The following is a 22,545-nucleotide window of genomic DNA, read 5'->3' as shown; positions in this document are numbered from 1 at the left end:
GACTTTCTCCAAGTAATTTATAGCAAAATTATTTTATAAAATGGGAAAGTAAGCTTAAGGAAGGCTCATCCTATTTGTAATTTTGGAAAGTGATTTTAAAAATCTTCCAGTTTCATTATTTTAAACATGTTATTCTAAGTATACTAATTTTTAATGACTTCTAGATTGTTTGCTGAATTTTCTACATGCACCAAATTCACTAAATTGATTTTAATAGTAGTTTGTGTTATTCTCTTTATTATTGAGCAATTATCTGTAACTAATGCACTGTTTTCATTTAACTTTTTTTGCTCTTTTCTGTGTAATTAAGTACTGTTAACAGTCTGGCAGAATTTATTAACAAGATACCCTGCAGCTTCTGTAATTATCAGTAATTGATATATAATTGCACATTTATTTCATGACAGTAACTACCAGGTTAACAAGAAATACAGTTATGCACAATATTTTTTCCAATACACTGCCAACAAAGCAACAAAATTACAATCAGCACTCATTCTCCAAGGGTATATCAGCTTTCTGGCTGTGGCTGTACAGTACCATATTTTTCATCTTTTTGATTTCCAATATCATATTTTTTTCATTTATAAAATGTCACACACTAGAGTGAATACAAAGACATATTCAGACCTTGCTGATAAAAACTACTGCAATATCAGCATTAGTGGCTAGTCTCTCACACTTAAAACACAGATAGAATAACCCAAATACAATAAAACAGTCATCACTGGCACAATCTTATTTTTTTCTTGTCTTCAACATTTTTATTGTCCATATATCTATCAGTTTTGTATATCTATTTGTTTCTGGACAGCGCAACAGTGTGAATTATTTTAATAAATTAACGGTTTTGATATTTGCTACATTTTTATTGTTATACAAAACTGTCAGTACATTTTCATACCTAAATGAGGTGTTACATTATTTATAGATCTCTAACCTTTCTTAATAATATTGAAAGATTAGTCCCTGAAATTTTACTAAACTGGGCATTAAACATTATTCTTATTTTCAGCCATATGTTTTACTGAATAGCTTTTACTGGTAAAAGACATTTAAATCTGTTACTTAAACACATCTCTTCTTACTGGCAAAAATATTACTTTGTTTCTATTTTTTTTTCAGTTATATACATATCTAACTTATTATTTAGGGTAGCAGGTTCGCATTCCTTTACCTCATGTCTACTTACTCAAGAAAAAAGTGGAAACAGGCTGAGCATAACATATTTAAGTATTTATAAGCAAATATATTCTTGAACTGCTCATAATGATACAAGTCTGCTGGCACACATTTACGTATCGAATTTTACAAGGTTATAGTGGAGTAATGGCTAGTATTCTCAGCTTTGGTTGATAGCATAACATTTTTCAGAGGGGGTGGTACCATTAGGCAGGTATATATGTGCCTCTTTAGAATAAGTTCTTGCCCTCTTCCTACTATTGTGGAAACTGCCTTCAGAAATTGGTGAAAAAATTGAATTGTTAGAGTAATTAATTAATTAATTAATTAACAGATGGGATATACATGTTAGAAAGGCACATTGAATTTTAAGATCTTTTTCAGCTTGTGCCCAGGAAAGACAAAAAGAGTATTCGATATTTGAAACTGATCTTCTAATCTAATTTGACATGAACAATATTGAAGGAACTATGTTGAATGATTTTTAACTGATACAGTACATGTGACAGTGGTTGTCAGTGGAATGTTAACGCAACCAGTAACAAGTTCACAACTATCTACTGTGTTTTATAACCCATTTATCCAGTTAAATGTCATTGGGAGCTACAGCCTATCCTAGCAGCATTGTGCGCACGTCAGGAACTGGAACAAAATGGTGTGCCTGTCTATTGTAAGTAGCACTTGCTGCAGGACAGAGTGGAGTCAGAGTTCAGGGGTCAGGAACAGAGCAAAGGGGGGTGTGGACAGACAAGATTGGGATTAGGATTTTCAGAGATAGACACCCATCCCATCATGCTTACCACAACGAGGTGCTTTACTCAATGTGCCCAGGCATTTCTTTGTTATAGTCTCAAAATAATCGGTTCATGAAATGCTGCATAAGCTCCAAAAAAGCCATATGAAAACAGTAGGTGCTCATGTGTCTGTTAAGTTATTAAATAATTTTTGAGTCACATTTATGAATCACTTTCTTTCTGCTGTCTTCAATTGAAATGCACATGTACTATTAACTTGTCATTGCATCATTTAAGTCCATGTTTTTTTCAACCAAGGTAACACCTAACTAATGTTACTTTATTTCACATAACTTATGGTGCTTTGATGTGCAGTTTTCTGTATGTGAAGATTTAGACTGTAAAGCATTAACACTTTTAAAATGCATTTCCACATTATTGTGTATTAATGTTGTTGCTATGGCCAAAGATTATGTACTTTGTTGCAACTAACATAAAAGTATTGAACAAATTTTGTTTTATTTATGCCTCCCTGTTTTCCGTCCCCACCCCCATATCATGACCAGCAACAGGGACCATCTTATCTATTGTACACTCTTAAAAATAAAATGGTTCCCCAGAACAATGCCATTGAGGAACCATTTTTGGTTCCCAAAAGACCCAGCCACGTGAAGGATCAAGAAAGAACCTTTTTTTTTAATTCATATCCATAACATGCTTCATAAATATTCATTAATATAATAAATTATTTGTGAAATACCTATAGGTCATGATTTTTAAAGGCCTTTCACTACATACAATAACACAGGCTAAGCTCAGGTTTTCTTAATCTGTCGGTGTCCTGCTAGGTGGCTTACAATACATTAAAAACTTCAGGTTTAATTCTAAATATTAGGAAGTTAGTTATTCAAAGCACAAAGAACCATCTTCAAATGCAAATAACCCATATGAAATGGCTCTATGAGGAACCAAACAACCCAGTAAAGAACCATACAGTGCCATTAAAGAACACTTATTTTTAAGATTGTGGGCACACTTTTACACACGTGTCCAATGGCGTACATTTGCTCACACCAGGCCAGTTTAGAGTTGTCCGTTAAAATGCATATGTTTACATTGTGGGAGGTAAATTAGAATGTCAGTTGGAAAAAAAAAAGCATGTAAACACAGAAAGTATGTGCAAACTTAACACAGATATTGACTGTGCTTGGATTCAGAGGCAGCATCAACAATCATAGCACTATACTACTCACTCACAAATAGCTGAAAAAAAATACAGGCTATCATCCATCCATTAATTTTCTGAACACACCTATTTCAGAAAAGAATTGCTAAGGAATCCATGTCTGTCCTGGCTTCCTTGAGTGCAAGGCATGGAACAATCCTATATGACATACAGTTCTATTACACCCAGACCCAAACTCACTCACACTGGACGAACGTAGAATGCCAACCAATTTTATAGTTATGACTTTGGAGTATAATGTACAGCATAAACTCCACTGGCTGGATTAGGAATCAAATCTGGACCTTTGAAGTTACGCAGCAGCAACGCAAACATTTAAATCACTGTGCCACCCCTACATAACCATAATAACAATTTTCAAATTAAAGCATAAAGCAAATAATACAAAGTCCGCTTTGATTAAATAAAACATGGCTTAAAAACATGTTTAAATTATTGTCCTTTTACCTATGTAGCAATTTTATCTTATATGACAATTTTAGTCTCACTTTTTATCTCATTTATTATGTAGAAGTGGAAACAATTATGTCCTAAAGCCATGCCTCTCATCAACCAAATATTTTTCCAGAAGCAATTAAATACCATGCAGCTATCACAAAAGGGCTTATAAAAGCTCATTTTCTTTGTTTTGTCATTTCAGATAGTTATTATTCATTTCAGATTTGCCACATTGTAAAATGATACTGTCCTCAGGTTTAACAGATTCCTGTCTTGATTCTTTCTGCCAGAAAATTCATTCAAAGCAAAAATAAATAAAATGTTGGATCTTGGCAGAGTCTTTACATAGAGATTGAAGATTATACCACTTTACCTTTTCTGGAAGCTTCAAAACTGTCATAAATGTTTATCCTTTGGATGTCATATGTTAGAGTTGTGTTTGGCAGTAGTGTCCTGTTTCTGTTGATTGTATTTAATGCAAATTTAAAGGCTAATTCCTCAGCTCCTGAAGGACCGGCCTCTATGGATTCAAAAATACCACCTGGAAAACACAGACACATAATATTTTTTCAGTTAAGCATTCAAATTTCCACATTGCTGTTAAAAACTGCAGGCAGTAGGCATATAGTATGTGGGCCAGTTCCAGTTAACATAAAGGCTACAGGGTGTAAATCAAGTCTCTCTGACCAGATCCAAAATTCCATGAAGAGTATAAAAATGCATGACTAAGGGATGATGGGTGATAAATGCACACATTCAAATAAACAGTGTCCTCCAAACATATTGAACAGCACAGCTTACAGTACATCTCAGCATGTTACATAAGCTGAAAAATAAAGAGTAAAAGTAAAGAAAAAAATAACATTTTACTGGATTCCTGCCATCTGTGAAGAGAACCAAGAGTGTTTCTGTCATGTATTCTCAGAGGAATAACAAGAAAACATAAGCCACAGTAAAACTGAAAGACTTGTCCAGCTAGTTTGTAAAGAGAGGGGGTGGTAAATGTAACAAATTGTAATACACAGATAACATTATAGACTAGCAAAGTATATGCATTGAAAAAAAATCTTAAACATAAAGGTTTACACAATTTCACTGGCGCTAAACATGAAAATCAACATTATATACAGTGTATGCTGAAGTCCTTTACACGAAAAATCAATGACACCTCTAGGGCCTCTTATAGCTACTGTCTCCTTTTCAATCTTCATTTACTGCCCCTTCTCCTCCTCAGGTGCTCTATTTAAAGAAGACAGCTGCTCACCAAACGTATTACTGTTATACAGCTTGCTTTTTCACTAAGGGTGATTTCCTAATTATATCACTGTGATGCTGCTATCCTCGGTCTGACTTGCTGAGCACAGGTCCATTTACTGCCTCCACCTCCTGCACAGACATGCCATTAAATCTGACTTATGCTTTGAATTTTTTTCAAAAAAAAACAGTCAATCAATCAGTCTTTTACAAGGACTATCAGAGGACTCTTTACAATTACAATATAATAGAACCATAAAGTAAAAGAAACATTGCAGTAAAAATTAAAGATGCATAAAGCTACAATACAGGATTAATTAAGAAACTATTGAAACATGAAACTGACAACCACTTAGAATAAAATACAATGACTCACTAAATACAAACTGGTTGATGGTTTAGGTTAGTATACGTGAAGGTACAGGTTGCAGTATTGTGGTGAAACACTGGGGACAGCAGTATTGGCAGCGTGAGCCTTTTGAAAAGGAAGAGAGAGCAGGTGGGTTTTCAAGCAAAATCTCAATGTTATGGCAGATGGCTAGAACACAGGCCTAGAAAGAGAGTCCCATGGGGAATGAGCCAAAAGGATAAACGTATGTTGAGTGTTGCACGGCTTTGGTATAATAAGAGGTGCCCATATCAGAAGGCATCAGCCATCTAAAGGGTTTAAGATTAGAATAAACAAGATTTCTTTTGGACAAGTGGCAATACTGCAGACGATTTCATTTCTGACAGGAAGGCAGCTATTATATGAAGTTATTTTTCCATCTTACACCACACCTTGCTTTATTTGCCTTCTGTCACCATCACCATGTGCAGTTTGTCCATCATCATGCTTCCCTAATAATGCTGACAGACAATTACTGGTTCTCAGAAGTTACCTGGTGTCAGTGGAAGGAAATTGCTTAATTGAGCTTTTATTCTTCATTGCCCTTGCTAGGATTCTGTTTATTAAAATTGTTTGGATTTATTTAGCTTTTACTTTACTATATGTTCTTTGTGTTTTTTGGGGGTTTTTGAATATTGTAAAATCATATTTGTGACAGTTGTTCAAATTGTTAAAATATTAAATGCCTCATCGCAGTTTTATTTTATTTCTGGTGTAGAACTGGCATTTTGCACTAAGTTTGTGTAAAATTAATAACCATGTTGCTATGCAGGACAACTGGAGGTCATGACCTGTGATGTCTCTGAATAGAAGGTATAAAAATGAGAAGTGACAGAAGCCTAAAAACTTTAAATATGTCTGTATTAATTATAGTCTTCTTGGGTTTCAGAATTTGTGTAACTGTATTATGACTATATCTTTGTTTAGTGTTTTGGCTTTGGTGGCAGATAGGAAAAATCTGTAGTTTTGACCTTTGCTCATTTTTTGACTTACATTTCATATCCCGATCTCGATTTAAAACAAATCCCTGCTTTTTCTCTCTTAAGGTATTACAGCTCTGTCATTCATTTAGACCTTTGAATAACAATTTGCCTCTGAATCTCATCTCATTTCTGTAGTCAGCTCCTATTTTTCAGCTTTGCCAGTAATTTGTTGGTGACCACAATTTTGCCTTCCATTTTAATCTTGGTTTCTGTCTCTGGATGCTGACCTCATAGCTTGATTCTCACTATATCATGACCTGCTTACTCTACAGTTTCTGGCTACCAAGTGTTTTATCATTTTTGACTGTGTTCTTACATCCAGAGGTTGAAAGAATCAACATTAAAACCTTCACTTTATTTTTGCCAACTATGACTCTCAGTCTCACAAGAGCATTTGCATATTTTTGTCTTTAAGACAATGGTTTATATTTTAGTCATTGTAAATGGTGGCTCTGAGGCTAAGGATCTGCGCTGGTATCCCGAAGGTTGCCGGTTCGAATCCCCGTCAGTGCCAAAAGAGATCCTACTCTGCTGGGCCCTTGAGCAAGGCCCTTAACCTGTAATTGCTCCAGGGGGCGCTGTACAATGGCTGACCCTGCGCTCTGACCCCAAGGGGTATGCGAAAAAACTAACAAACACTGTTGTAAGTCGCTCTGGATAACAGCGTCTGCTAAATGATGTAAATGTAAATGCCATTCACTTTTACGGAAGAGAGAGAGTTTAGATGCAGAACTACATTGGTAACCAAAAGAGTGAGTGATTAAAACCCCATCAACAACGCCAGCCCACTGAGATCATGTGACTTCTGAGAACCAGTAAATGTCTAAGGATATTGTTAGGGAAGTATGTAAGAGGTGAAATTTCCCAGAGTGAGGGTGACATAAAGTAAATGGATCCTTGCTGTTAAATCTTTCTTAGAAATTGTCTCATCCCATCCAGTGTTGGTTTCTGCCTTACATCCATTATAGATGTCTGTGATCCTTTTTCAGCAAAGGGATGAATGTATAAGGAATTATAGTCTATTTCATATCTTCATATGGGCTTATCTACTCTTTAATTAACATTCTGGCTTGCTATCAAACTGAGGCTGAGATCAGAAATACAAAAATATATCACTTTGGATTTTATCCTAGAATGAATAACCATGGCAATGTTTACTTATTGTTTCTGTTGAACTCATTCTGCTTGCTCCTTACTACTAACAATCTATAAACATTGTTAATTCTACTATTTATAACTTTTGATCTTCTTCCATCTTATTATGAAAACTAAAGTCTAATTTTTAACTTCTCAATACATGTAATTTATTCCATATCCATCTACCACTGCAGGTACTACAGGTTTCCTCACACATCCCAATGATTTAAGTTGTTAGGTTTATTTCCAACTCTAATGTCCCTGTTGTGTTAGTGTGCCAAGCTGGTGGGCCCCATCCAGGATTTGTTCCCACCTTGTGTCCAAAGCAGCTGAAACAGACACTGTGATCTCAATGTGGATAAGCAGAACAGAAAGTTGATGGAAGGAGCCTCTTACCATAAGCTAATAATGTAAATAAATTTTAAATGCCCCTTCCCCAATGTAATGTTGGTAAACGTTCTAAAAATGAATGCTGCTGTCTCTGTCATTTATAAAAACACATTGGTAGTTACATGCAATACTCCTGTTATTAGAAAGAACAAAGAATTTATTGACTAATAGTGCAGGGTGTTTTATAAAATCTTTCATTGCAAATGCTTGCATCTTACACTCTAATACTTGGCAGCTCATTTTTGGTTTAAAACAAAACATAGGTTAATATCATTACTATAATATATATTGGTTAATTATAAAACATAAGATTTACAATTGTATGGTTCAGATTATCAATTCACTCTTTTCCAGAGCCTGTTTAATGTTTTGACAAGTCATGGTTTATTTTACATTATTATGCATATGATTACCAATTGTCTAACCAGGTTTTAGAACTAAGGATTCCAGTTAGCCATTGCATTTATTAAAAGTGGTGCACCTCTAGTAAATATCAATCTTTATCCCACCTCCTACTGGGTATGGCATAGCCCCTCAACATCTAATCATGTAGTTATTTTGAAAAATGAATTGTTAAGTTCATTAAGAGTTTGTGATTGTGGTATTTCCCTACTTTGTGCAGCTTTTCCAGCCTTCCACAAGGCGAAGTAGAATCTATTTTCTTGTAGCCATGATTTTTAAGGTAAGTGTAAAGCACCACTTCTCAGTGAAGTGGGGAATCACTGCCTTGGAATGAAACATTTATAATTGATCATATTCTTACTTAATGTCCTACATTAACAAATGAAAAGCTTTATTAAATAAAACTGAGCAATTCACTAAACAAGAGGACATATTACTGTTTGCTGATGCTCTACATGAAAAATCATTCTGCAATGGTTTGTTATTCCATTTATCTCATGTGTTACATAGTGTTGAAAAGTATGCTGAAATGAAGCAAAATAGTTTTTTATGAAATAAACGGTTTTGGTAAAAATTGAAAAAAGAAACATTAAGCTGAAACTACAAAGCAATGGTGGCAGTTCCTCTTGCTTCAAAGAGGCATAAGGGCCATGGTCAGTTCAATACCAATTTGTATTTGGTGTGAGTGGGAAAGAAGGCAAAGCGGTTTTAAGTTATGCTGAATGCCTCTGATGTTCTGATTTGACTCAATGCCAGTCTTTTGTAACAGCTCTTCACAAAACCCACTAGAAATGAAATGAAAAAAAATTAGAAACCTTTAGGAAGATAAATTCAACACATATAAGTATGAAGGTTCCCACTTAAATCTATATTAATAACAAAATTAACTAAACAATTTAATAAATTAAATATTTGAGTGGAAATAAATACATTTTGGCCTATGCTTATTTTAGATGGTGCAAAAATTTGTAGTGAACATCCATGACCATGAGATTATGTAAAAAACTCAAGCCACCTTTCTTATCTGAGTTAGCTGGTACAAAATTCTCTTGTTGTAGGGTTCATAACTATAGTATATGAGATTTTTTTTCTTTCATATCAAGATCTGATAGAATGTGAGCAAGTTGCCAAGGTATTAAACAGTTGGATGGCGCTGGGAAATAATATTATAATCTCTAAATATTTAAAAGAAGGGAACATCTCCAATTAAATTAATACTTTCCTTCTCAACGAAAACACGTTTTGTAAGATGCAACAGAAAAAACATGCATATTTTCTTATTTTATTTAGAACATAGACAGCTTAGTGACTGGCTCATGAGAGCTCAGTAAATCCTGAAAGTTGGAAATAAATAATCATATAGTTTGAAGGCCACATTTACTTACATGTTGTAAATGACAGGAAAAAAGTGAAACCATAGTGAAGGTAAGGCGGCACAACACTGTACCGGGTTCCTTTGAGAAATTGGTCGATGGCTAACTTGCCTTTATTGAAACTGATGTCTAATAAAAGCAGAGGTATTTACAAGTGTTTTCAGTCTAATCTATCAGCTGTCAACTTAGTTGCAATTGTTCTGTGTGCAATACTAAGTTATTTATTACATACAATGATGCCTCTTCATTTGGTTGTATGACTCTGCCAGGAAACACATTTAAATAAATTAAAGGAAGAGGATAATATACAAGAAAGCTTTAATGCGGCAACACTTTCCTTGCATTATACCAGCCAATTCAGCCTGCTGTGGTTGATTAATAATTCATAGGCAGTGTATTTTGTATTGATTATACATTAGAATGTATGATTTATTGAAAAATGAGCCCCAGGTGTTTTTAAAAATGATTCTGAACAGCAGTCCTTACACACTTAAAACATCACTATAGTTAATTCTGTTATATACTGATAGCATTTTATTTCCTCCACACTGAAGGAATGTAATGAACAGTAGCTAAAACATAACCGTACATTTAATTATCAGTATGGAAAAAGACACAGACAGACAGACAGACAGACAGACAGACAGACAGACAGACAGACAGACAGACAGACAGACAGACAGACAGATAGATAGATAGATAGATAGATAGATAGATAGATAGATAGATAGATAGATAGATAGATAGATAGATAGCAGTTTGAACCAATTTTTAAAAGCAGCTCTGAAGATTGCTTTTATGAAGTAAAAGAAACGCTGGAATTGAGCAGAGTGTAATTTTTTACCACCCATCCATCTAGTTTCTCACTCATTGTTTTTTGTATTGAATGGTTGCAATAAACAAGAGCATAAATGGACACCATCAGGCAAATGTACAATTCAGCACTGGATGAGATGTCAGTACATCACAAGCCACTTTAGAAACATAAAGTGGCTTAACTTAAGTCCAGTAGAGAATTTAAGAGTACCCTGTGGCCATAGGTACGACACATAAACTTGATGCCGAAAGTAAATGGTCCACCCTGACTGGAGTGAGGTTTTCTTTTTGCTCCTGTTGTGTTCATAGATGTTTGACTTTACTGAAATCTGCACCAAGAAAGGAACCCTGTAAAAAAGGAGTTAATATTCTAATGAAATCCCTGTCAAATGGAGAGAAGTGCTGCCAAACTATTTCAAAAATAGAGTTTTTGATCCTCAAAGTAAGATCAAGTCATCAACAGCTATGAGAAGGAGCTGATGTTTTGACACGTTCCGCTTAGCTTTTTGAGGCTTATTTTCAAAGAGGAAAGCCAAAAACTGCAACTTCTAGAGGTCTTATCTTAGAGCTGATTCACATGTAAAGAAAACTACTTCAAATAGCTTTTTTGTGCAAAAATATCAGAAAGGTAAATAGCTTCTTTTCATTTCATCTGTAATGTTTTTAATAAATCAAAAAAAAAGAAACTTGTAAAAAAAAACACACACACACACACACACACAAAAACAAAACACTTTGTACGATAATTATAATTCACATGAAAGCATGTTGTTATTTAGAAACAAACAGGCCCAAATCATTGAACTTTTAAAGACTGTTTTCAAAGTTTGCTCCCTGTGTTTAAAAAAATATACACTCAGAAGAATAAAGGTTTCAAAGGCACAGGGGATTTCAGTTTATGTTCCTTCAGTTCCATATTCCTAAAAAAAACAAGTGAAGGCTTTAAGCGTGTTTCTGAAAGCAAATGAAAGCTTTGAGCTTACTAATAATAATTGCACTAAAACAGCCAAAGTCCATGAGAGGAAAAGCAAATATTTCAATTTAAAGAAAGGTTTTACAATTAAATATCTCCCCCACAGAATACAACTCCATCTATGAAAGTCTCCACAAAATGCAGCTTTATTATTTTGAATCTAAAAAATATAATCAACCCACCCATACAATAATAGGTCTCCAATTTTGAGATGAGTTCTGTTGCTCCCTAAAATATATATTCATTTGAGCTAACTTGATCAGGTTTCACCTTGACTGTTTAATATATTTCCAGTATTGTAGTGGAGCTCACACTTTTCACTATACTGTTAGGCCATTTACTGCTCCCACTCTGACCCTTCTGTCACGCTTGTTTAGTACAAACAGCTCACCTGAAAACTTTTCAACTTACAGTGCAATAATTGTCCTAATTGATCAAGCCCATTAACATTATATCAGCTTGGTTTCTGTGCACCCCAACAAAATGCCTTGCACCAACTAACATAGCTTTACCTAATTGAGCAAATAAAGCTCAACTGAAAATGTGTAAATAAATTATCCTTTTAATCGATAAGTACTCTATATAATGGATTTTATGCCTAACAAAGCACCTGTACAATTAATATAGAACTTTATGAGGCATTACTGAAGCTGGAGGTGAATGAGGTTGGATGAATTATATTGAAAAGCAGAAGCTCCAATGTACTTGGAGATTTCTATCCAAAATGTAAACACTAATCAAGAAAGATTTAACAGGATGGACAAGGAAAAGTACACATTTGAAGTATATATAAACTTCAACTTTCTGAGATCCTGTATAATTCAAAATGCTGCCACAAAAACACAGACTACTCAAAAATCATTGCACCAGGAGTTATTATTTTGTGCTGCAACTGCTGACATTTCAAATTGGATGGATGGATGGATAGAGTATGATAACTGACATCCAGCTGTGTATAGAATACAGATTTAGATTGCACCTATCAAGGCTATAGCCTAATAAAAGTTAATATATTATGGTTAAGCACTGAGTGTTCAGCTTTGGCAGCTAGGGTGTCTTTCAAAACATACTATTAGAGCTCTCTAGCATGGCAATACAGTAAGGTTTGATACCTACTGCATTGGGGCCTAAAGATGATAGAGCTGATCATGTTTTTCCTATGTTCAATACTAGAACACATTTTGATTCTTTTTATAGTAATGGAAAATATTAAATGAAAAAATAAAATTCAGCTGTTACACTATTTTACCTTTTATGTATTTTGTGGATTTCACTTTATGAAAATAATTTATGAAGAGAGAACAACCTTGCTACAGTTAAAATGTGTCTAAGTACATAATAGTGTACACAAAAAATATTCAATGAAAATGAATGTCCCACATTTGAAAACCATATTGTAATGTAACGTAATTATGATGTAACTACCTACATAAGAATTCTTGGCTACATTTTCATTTAGTTACTCTATTTGAAGGGTGTAGTACAAAAATACATATTCAGAAAAGACAGACAATGTGTACTTATTGTGATTGTTAGTTTTATTCCAACATTGACAATGAAAATAAGTTAAGAATGCAGTGTAATTATAAAATAACTAATAAAATCCTGGGATGCAGGGGCTTGGTGCTGCTGCCACTGATTTCTAATCCAAAGTGTGGTTGTTGTTGGTGTGTAGTCTGCACATTTTGCCATACCTGTATGTGCTTTTCTTGGAGTCCTATTCATTTCCCCCTACATTCCAAAGATGTGTTAGTTAATCAAATTTGGCGCCATGTGAGTGTCAATGTGAGTATGTGGGTTCTTTGTTCCTCACCTTAGACTGATGCTTCATCCAAGGTCAGTTCCTGCCTTTTGTCCAAAGCTCCTGGGATACACTTGTTGACCATTAATGGTTATGTAGTTTTGAGAATGGTATATTATGTAGTACAATTAATACTTCCTATCAATTTCTCAACATGCTTATTCAATTCCTAGGAATCCAGAGCCTATTACATCAGCATCATATGCAAGGAGAAAATAGAATATTTATGATCTGTAGTTAAAAGGGACGGTCATTTATTCGTGAATTTCCATGATCTTTGTTTAAAAGTACTAATAACGTTGTTATTAAAGCTAGCACTTTGAATGTTTCAAACATACACTTAAAATTTTCAGTAACTCTGTAGCTCTCTGAATAACAACAAAAAAAATGGCAGAATGATTTTCTGTGGCCGAGGATCTGGCAGCTTACTTAAACCATTCAGTTAATTTAATCGATCTATTTCATTGAATCCTTTCATTTCTTTTCCATTCTCTTGAACAGTTGGTGACTTCAATTTTGGCTGATTAATCAATATCCAAACTAATACACATGTAGGGGGTGACAGAATTGGTACATTTTTTAATTAATTGAACAATTAGACTAATTAAGTAATTGATAGCTTGCTTGGAATTAATCCAAATAATGATAGGACCCTCTGGGGCTCCTTAACACATTTACTTTGAATTATATAATTTTGTTTAGTGAATCTAATGATGTTAGCTCTGGCAAAAAGCAATGCACATAGCGATGCCTTGCAGAAAGGGTGCTCAATTAATCAAGGGGAGTCCTTGGGGGAGAAAGGGCAATTGTAAGGCATAGGTGTGGAAAGAGCCAGTGTTACACTGGTTACAGGACACTTTCAGTTACAAAGAAACAGAGGCAGCTGTTAGGTTTCAGTGCCAACTATTTATGTAATTGGATTCCTATTAACTGGCTTTATGCAAATCCTTTCTTAAAGAATAGCTCTTTAGGTAAACTCTGTAACTTATTCAGGAGCAACATAAGCCCCTGCTTTCTTACTAAGTGTATCAGGAAACATCCATATAGGATGCAATTTTCATGGTAATTCTTTTGAAATATACTGTCTAGATGAATTTATGTTGAGAAAATGGTGATTTCCTGAGTGTGTATTTCTTACATTATGGCTCCCTGAAGAAAGCTGGTTTATCCAAACAACTTACAGGTATCTGGTCTGAATCAATAGGAATAATGTGTAGTTATTTGTAGGAAGATTTTCCATGCTGGAATTACCTCCTGTATCTTTTATCAATTGGTGCTGTAAAAATGGTGTCTGCAGCTGCAAAGAATATTGGACTGAGCACAAGAATTGAAATATTTTCAAGCAAGTTCTGAGCATATGAGAGGCTGTTTTAACAGCTATTCAAAAATACAAAGTTACAATTTAATGGCAGATGGTCTGATTATTTATACAACAAAGATAGCTTTGATCAGAGCTATGTCTCCATCAAACATTCTTTTATATCATAATCTATCAGGAAGAAGCAGTGGAAAACTGACCTGCAATTTCCATTTATTTGCTTGCTAGATGATTTTATACAAAGAAATTTAAAAAAGAGGTCAACATAATTTTGTAAACATCATTCTGGGGGACTGTTTGGGAAAAACTTATTACAGGAAAGGTAGAAAATTGATCATCACAAGTGAAGAGCTCAGAAACAAAATACAAGGTAGTTACAGCTCCTTGGTTAAAAACAAAAACAAAACTAACAGCTAATATCAGTTATAAAGGAATTCACCAAGCAAGAGAGTCTTCAGTTGGTTCTTAATTAAACTCATTGAAGGAGTCACAAGGTTGAATCAAGGTGAGCAGCTCATTCCACCCACTAGGAGACATACATTTATTGAGATTTGATGCCACACAAGTGGCATCACTAGACATATTTCATCAACAGACCAAGGAAGAGCATTGGACCTAACACACAATGTATCCATATATACAGTTGCTGCGCTGTTGACAACTCATTAGGCAAGCATCAAGGATTTGAACTTAGTATGTGGCACTACAGGAAGCCAATGTAGGGATCTAAAATGAGGAGTGACATGTGCCCACCTCGGCTGGTTAGGCACCATACGTGCTGTTGCATTTTTAATCATCTGCAACAGCTTGGTGACAGATGCAGGGAACTACTAGAGAGTTGTATAAGTCCAATTTAACTAACAGTGAAATAAAACAAGTCATTTAAAGCTTTTAGCTACATCTTGTATAATGTTGTTTAGATTTGCCATATAACAACAGTTTACATTGTGTTCAGAGAATGCAAAGAGATCAACATCTTGATTATGTTCTCTGGGATCTTCCTGGAGCAGTTCCAAGGGGAACAGGACAAGGGGCATCCTTACAACATGCCCAGACAATCTCAAATGACTCCTCTTATTCCAGAGAAGCAGTGTTTCTACTCTGAGGCTTTACCAAATGTACAGTTAGGTCCATAAATATTTGGACAGAGACAACTTTTTTCTAATTTTGGTTCTGTACATTACCACAATGAATTTTAAATGAAACAACTCAGATGCAGTTGAAGTGCAGACTTTCAGCTTTAATTCAGTGGGGTGAACAAAATGATTGCATAAAAATGTGAGGCAACTAAAGCATTTTTTTTAACATAATCCCTTTATTTCAGGGGCTCAAAAGTAATTGGACAAATTAAATAACTGGAAATAAAATGTTCATTTATAATACTTGATTGAAAACCCTTTGCTGGCAATGACAGCCTGAAGTCTTGAACTCATGGACATCACCAGATGCTGGGTTTCCTCCTTTTTAATGCTCTGCCAGGCCTTTACTGCAGCGGCTTTCAGTTGCTGTTTGTTTGTGGGCCTTTCGAAGTTTAGTCTTCAACAAGTGAAATGCATGCTCAATTGGGTTAAGATCAGGTGACTGACTTGGCCATTCAAGAATTTTCCACTTCTTTGCTTTAATAAAGAAGTGTTTGTGTTAAAGAAGATTGTGTTAAAAAAAATGCTTTAGTTGCCTCACATTTTTATGCAATCATTTTGTTCACCCCACTGAATTAAAGCTGAAAGTCTGCACGTCAACTGCATCTGAGTTGTTTCATTTAAAATTCATTGTGAACCAAAATTAGAAAAAAGTTGTCTCTGTCCAAATATTTATGGACCTAACTGTATCAGCTTATTACCCTGTCATGGATTGTGAGACCAGCAGTCTTGTGAAGAAGCCTAATTTCTGCTACTTGTACTTATGATCTCATTCTCTTGGTGATTAGCTATATAGCTCATGACCATACATGAAGATATCCATCCATCCATCCATTTTCCAACCCGCTGAATCCGAACACAGGGTCACAGGGGTCAGCTGGAGCCAATCCCAGCCAACACAGGGCACAAGGCAGGGAACCAATCCTGGGCAGGGTGCCAACCCACCGCAGTACATGAAGATAGGGATGTTTATTGACCATTACACTTTTGTCCATGGACTGGTAGAGAGCCTTTAGAACAGCTGCTGCCACTCCAATTCACTTGTCAATCTCATGTTCCCTTTTTCCATCTCTTGTGAACAATATCCCAAGATGCTTGAACTCCTCAACTAAGGGCAGTTGTTCCTCCCTCACACGGAGACAGCAATCCACTCTTTTCTAAAGGAGATTCATGACCTCAGAGTTGGAGGTGCTGATCCTCAACTCTGTTTCTTCACTCTCAGTAGCAAATAGCTTGAGTGCATGCTGAAAGTCACAGTTAGATGAGGCAGAGGACAGCACAATGACTTTACCCCTAGCTTCCCAACTGCACACCCTCATATCCTCAGCTGTGCCTTCATATTCTGTGCTTAAAAACCAAAATGCGGAGTGGTAATCAGACATCACCTTGATGGACTCTGACACTCACAGTGAATAAATTCAACTTAATACTAAGCACTTGGACACAGATCTCACTACACTCATATAAAGAATGAATAACATGCAAGAATGGCCGTGTTATCCCATATACATGTAGCATCTCCCACAATATAGATCGAGGGACAAAACACATGAAGACTGGTTTATCATACTACCATGCACCCTCCAGCAACTGCAACAGGGAGAACTGGCCTGCTGCTCCAGGGCAGAATCCACATTGAATAAGCATGCTAACTACAGGTAAGCTATTCTAACAACGTCCAGTATTTTCAACATCACCAGTCAGCTGTTGTCTATCTCAGCAGGCTTACCATCATGGAGTCCTCGAACCACCATAATGAATTTGGCAACATTGATGGGATCCCCCCATCAGATATGTTCAGCAATACCTCCTGTCCTTCTTCCGATCAAAAATTTCTCCAGAAAAGGTCAGAACATCTCCATCTCTGCTTAACAGAGTCTAGGCAAGGTCACACCTCCTCCTTCTGAGGCATCAAACAGTTTGTCAGAACAGCTTTAGGCCATCCAATAATATTTTTCCTTGGATTCTCCATAATGAAAGCCTCAAGCTTTTGCTTCCACAGGTACTTGATACAGTCCTCTTAACCTGTCATTACCTCTCAACCAAGGCAGGAGATCCCACAGAGGGCATTTTCACAAACACCACCTCCTTCAGTTTGACAGCTTCCCTCACTACTTGTGTCCAACATTGGGTCGCAGGTTTGCCACCATATGATGCCCCAACTGCCTTAAGACCACAGCTTTTAGCAACCACATCCACAACTGAGGTCTTGAACAGGGTTCATTTGGATTCAATGTACCCTACCCTTCATTTGAAATTATCAGTCACTCAAATACTCATGCCTTTGGAATTTGTGAGGAAAACCAAAAAAGATTAAAAAAAGACATGCTGAGGGATAACAATGACATGGAAATGAATTCATACCTAGCTAGCTGGATCTGTGAGGCAGCACCACTAAACACTGTGTCACCATCTTGTCCATGCAACATTTATAACAGATAAATGAATTATTAGGCAGACAAATAAATTTAACATACAAATGAGTATAGTACCATCTAGAATGACCTTTACAATAAAATACAATACAATTTATTTTTGTATAGCCCAAAATCACACAAGAAGTGCCGCAATGGGTTTTACAGGCCCTGCCTCTTGACAGCCTCCCAGCCTTGACTCTCTAAGAAGACAAGGAAAACTCCCAAAAAAAAACCTTGTAGGGAAAAATGGAAGAAACCTTGGGAAAGGCAGTTCAAAAAGAGACCCCTTTCCAGGTAGGTTGGGCATTCAGTGGGTGTCAAAAAGAATGGGGGTCAATACAATACAATACCATTTGCTAACACACTGAGAGTGTATGAAATTGGGGAAAAAGATAGAGTGCAGTGGAGTTGGAATATAAAGACGCTGGGGTGAAGTGACAGGAATACATCCAGAATGACTGCTCTGTGTTTGTTATTTTAGAGGTGTTCCGCATGGCTCTAACAGTCAGGGTGTTTAGAAAAAATAGAGATTTGGTATTAACAAGATTGCAATAAACCAGTAAAGCATTAAATATGACTTTAAACTGTACATATTGTCCGTGTGTTGCATTCCCATTGCATTCAAAAATTCATACATGCTCAGACCCAGGATCACAGGAAAAAGGATGCAAGGTGGAATAAGTGCCAGTCCATTGCAAGTCACAGACTCTCTGACTTCCTCATACATTAACACTAGACACAATTCAGAACTGATAATTAACCTCATCTACACATCTTTGGGAATGTGGGAAGTAAACATGAGCATAGACAAAAAGAGAATCTAGAACAGTGGATTTATGAGATGGCAGTTCTAACCACAACTAGCATGTAACCCCTGCAATATTACTTTTAACATTTTAGTAATAGAATTATAGTGTAGCAAATGTTGCAATCATTTACAATTTTCACAAAAGAGTGAATAAAGTGAAGAATTAAATACAGTTACTGTATCTTTATTTGGCACTTCTATCGGTCTACAATCTATTTCCTTAACCTTTAATTCAATTGTGAAGCTTATCCTGACAGCAGTAAGCTGATGCCAAGAGCTTACACTAGAGCTTGAATACATGAAGTTTCTATTCAATGGTGCCTGAGCATCTCACATCAGTGCAGTTTAAGTACATTAATCAACCTGGCATCTAGCCTGTGGTAGAAGACCCAGGCAACAGTTACCCAACTTCGAGATGAACCTAAGGCCCAAGTGCTGTGGGCTGCCATCAAACACACCGGGGTTACTTCTTATAAATAAGAACAGGCAACAAATTACCTGTTTACCATAGTAATATGCTGCTGTATTCTACCACTAACATCAGCTAATGATTAAGTCTGCCTGTCAAATGCGACAGCAGAGTACGTTCAAAAGCTCTGTGTTCCAACAAGCTTGAATTAGCACATCCATGGAACCTAAACAACAAATCACTTTGCATGCAATTAGAGCATTCAGTTGTGAAACACAAAAATAAATAAATAATAATAAATCCTCTACCTCAAGAGTTTAAAAGAGAAATAACTATGAGAGGATTTGTCCCGTTCAAATTCCTTAATGCAAGTGAAAGGCCACTAAATCCTATAACAAATTCATACACCAGATATTCTTCACATGTTCTGCATGAATAGCAAATGTACCCTATATTCTGTAGTAGTAATACTATTTATTCTAAAGCTTTTTTAATAGAGGCCACTGAAACAAGTAGTAAAAGTCTATCTCAGATGTCAGATGAAACCGTGTATTTTTATAACCAGGTAATAAATAATTAAAATTATTTACTGTACATATTACAGTAGCATTCCAACAGTTGTATAGTCCATGCTGTCTCTGGTACCTTTTTTTTGTAAATATATTCATAATTATGCTTTAGAAATATAATTTGAAAGGAAACTTTTACATATTCACCACACAAGCAGTGATTAAATGAACGTTTTTCCACCCTGTCATAGAGTAGCTGTTATAATATAAAGTCTTGGTTATGACAGTCACATTAGGATTTAAGTAGACTGATGTGTGACCAAGTAGGAAAATCTGGTTCATTACACGTCCATCCACCCATATTACAGTTTTCAAGAAAGGGAATTCATACTTCTCTTAGCCCTGCCATAAATCTGGCAGCATAGTTCTATTATTTATTGGTAGCCTATAATCATTTGTGTGTGAAACATAGATGAAACAAATCAGGTCATTCAAATTGCATTCAGTAGGATGTCTGTATTTTTATAGGAATTAATAATTGGGAACAAAATGCAACACCCATACATTGCAATATTAGTATCCTTGTGATGAGCTTTACGTAGCCCTCAAGAGAAACCATACTTGCACTATGGTTTCTTTATTAGGAGAAACAAGCTCACAATAGCAGCACCTGGAATATTTATTCAAGAATACTTCCAGATCTCTGGATCTAAACTGGAACATAATTGGTAAATGTGCTTTAGCTCAGAGTTGAAATCTACTTAATTAGCTTTGAATTAGTGTCTAAACAATTATTATGTTCTTATCTCCATTGCTGCTGTACTTTTTGTTGTCTACTCACATAAAAATGAGCCATTGTTTGAAATCTTGCAACTGAGTGTTCTTGTGCATACATCCTCTAAAGAGAAGACTACTCTAAAAAAAATATGCAGTTAGTTCAAAGTTTTATTTTATTTTGTGTTCTATGTAATTTACACAAATCACAAATAGTTTGATCTCAAGTTAAAATCAAACATTTATTTTAAATTCAATATTAACTTAAGGAGTTAAAAGGAAGCATTTACATTTTTTCAACTTTCACAAATATTACTCATATACTTTAGGCATATTCTTTTTCATTAATGGCTCAGGGTAGTACCACAGCCTTGTTGTATTTGAAGCCCTACAGTAAGTGCGCATTTCAGATTGGTTGAGGAGAATGACTGAATGAGTTTTAAAGAGAGATCTGAGGTTGAAAAGGGAAATATATAAAACGTGTTATAAGTAATAGAATGTCTACAGGGAGCAATTTTCATAGAGACATGCCTTATATCAGATCAAGATGGTTAAAACCTTGCTTATGGATGGCTGCCATTGAGGGTTAATGCTGTGATTTTTAATCAGTGTCCAGAAAATTCTGTACAATAGGGAATGTCATATGATCTCCCAAGAGTACAGTGTCCATTTTAGGACATCCTCCTCCCTCCGAAAAAACTCCATCCTTCCTACTACCTTCGATAAAATATTCCTCCTCCCTGCGAGGAATCCCCAGTCACCCCTCCTCCCTCCTCCCTCCTCTCTCCTCCCTCCTCCCTCCTCCATCCGCTCTCAGTTCTCCGATGTCCGTTTTCCGCCATCCACCCTCCTATCTCCGTCATCCGCCTTCAGCTCTCCATTAAAGCCCACACTCCCCCCGCCCCCTCATCGACATTTTCGTTAATGAAGTGACGTAATACTTCAGCTCCACCTTCTTCACAAGTTCATTAACCAAATTATTTGTCAATTATATTTCACAGTAAGAATTTACAGCACGACTCAAACGTGGGAACGAAAGTAAATGACGTTAATTGTTGAGTGTCTTTTAATATTGTGTAAGCAAACATATTAACACACGTGCAATTAAACGTGTGCATTTACGGTGTGATTTTTCAGGCTTAAAAGCTCGCCTTTTATTAAAAAGGTAAATGCAAACTTTTTTCATTCTGAAGGGCACAAACCACGCAAAAATGTCGGTACACCAGATAAATAAGCGCAACATATTATCAGTTGTATTGTATGCTTACAATACATATAGAAATGTGTTAATCGTTAACTAATAGTATGGGATGGTGTTTTTCAACTCAGCTACAGATGCAGATGGAAACCAGAACTGCTTTGAAAAATACGAACGCCTTAGGACCGATCTGGAATAAGGTAGCACAGCGCCTTGATTTAAACGATTCCATGTCTTGGTGGGTTTGCGTTGCTTGTTGTCAATATCTTTACACCTGTTTTTAAGGCTTATTGACTGAAAGGGGCTTTCGTGAAAAAAGTTAGGGCTTTGCTACAGGATACACCCTCCACAAGTTAAGGAAGTTAAAAATAAAGGTATATATTTCTGTTTTATTTAAACCTTTTAAGTTTGTATGCGGGCGGCATGGTTAATGAACTTGTGAAGAAGGTGGAGCTGAAGTATTACGTCACTTCATTAACGAAAATGTCGATGAGGGGGCGGGGGGAGTGTGGGGTTTGATGGAGAGCTGAAGGCGGATGACGGAGATAGGAGGGTGGATGGCGGAAAACGGACAGCGGAGAACTGAGAGCGGATGGAGGAGGGAGGAGGGAGGAGAGAGGAGGGAGGAGGGAGGAGGGGTGACTGGGGATTCCTCACAGGGAGGAGGAATATTTTGTCGAAGGTAGTAGGAAGGATGGAGTTTTTTCGGAGGGAGGAGGATGTCCTAAAATGGACACTGTACTAGAGGATCAGGCTGTTTATTCAATGTTCTGAGATGGCAGCATAGTGGACTGCACGTGAAATATTTCAGGTATGCTACAACAGGGCAAGAGCAGGGTAAAACAGAAGCAGTCCT

The 22,545-nt window shown here is 36.1% G+C and overlaps 1 protein-coding gene across 2 annotated transcripts in view; it reads right to left on the bottom strand.

Annotated features, from left to right (window-relative positions):
* grik2 (glutamate receptor, ionotropic, kainate 2) overlaps positions 1–22,545 on the bottom strand; it is a 781,987-nt gene that overhangs the window by 567,156 nt on the left and 192,286 nt on the right. For both annotated transcript variants that reach the window (XM_028797642.2, XM_051924105.1), the window contains one exon: positions 3,974–4,141. In XM_028797642.2, coding sequence (XP_028653475.1) covers positions 3,974–4,141 — 168 coding nt within the window. The remainder of the gene's footprint in view (positions 1–3,973; positions 4,142–22,545) is intronic.

This window comes from Erpetoichthys calabaricus, chromosome 3 (assembly GCF_900747795.2).
Source record: "Erpetoichthys calabaricus chromosome 3, fErpCal1.3, whole genome shotgun sequence".
In the NCBI taxonomy this organism is placed as follows: Eukaryota; Metazoa; Chordata; class Cladistia; order Polypteriformes; family Polypteridae; genus Erpetoichthys; species Erpetoichthys calabaricus.
Note: the sequence above shows the minus strand (reverse complement) of the source record. Positions and strands in the feature narration are given on the sequence as shown.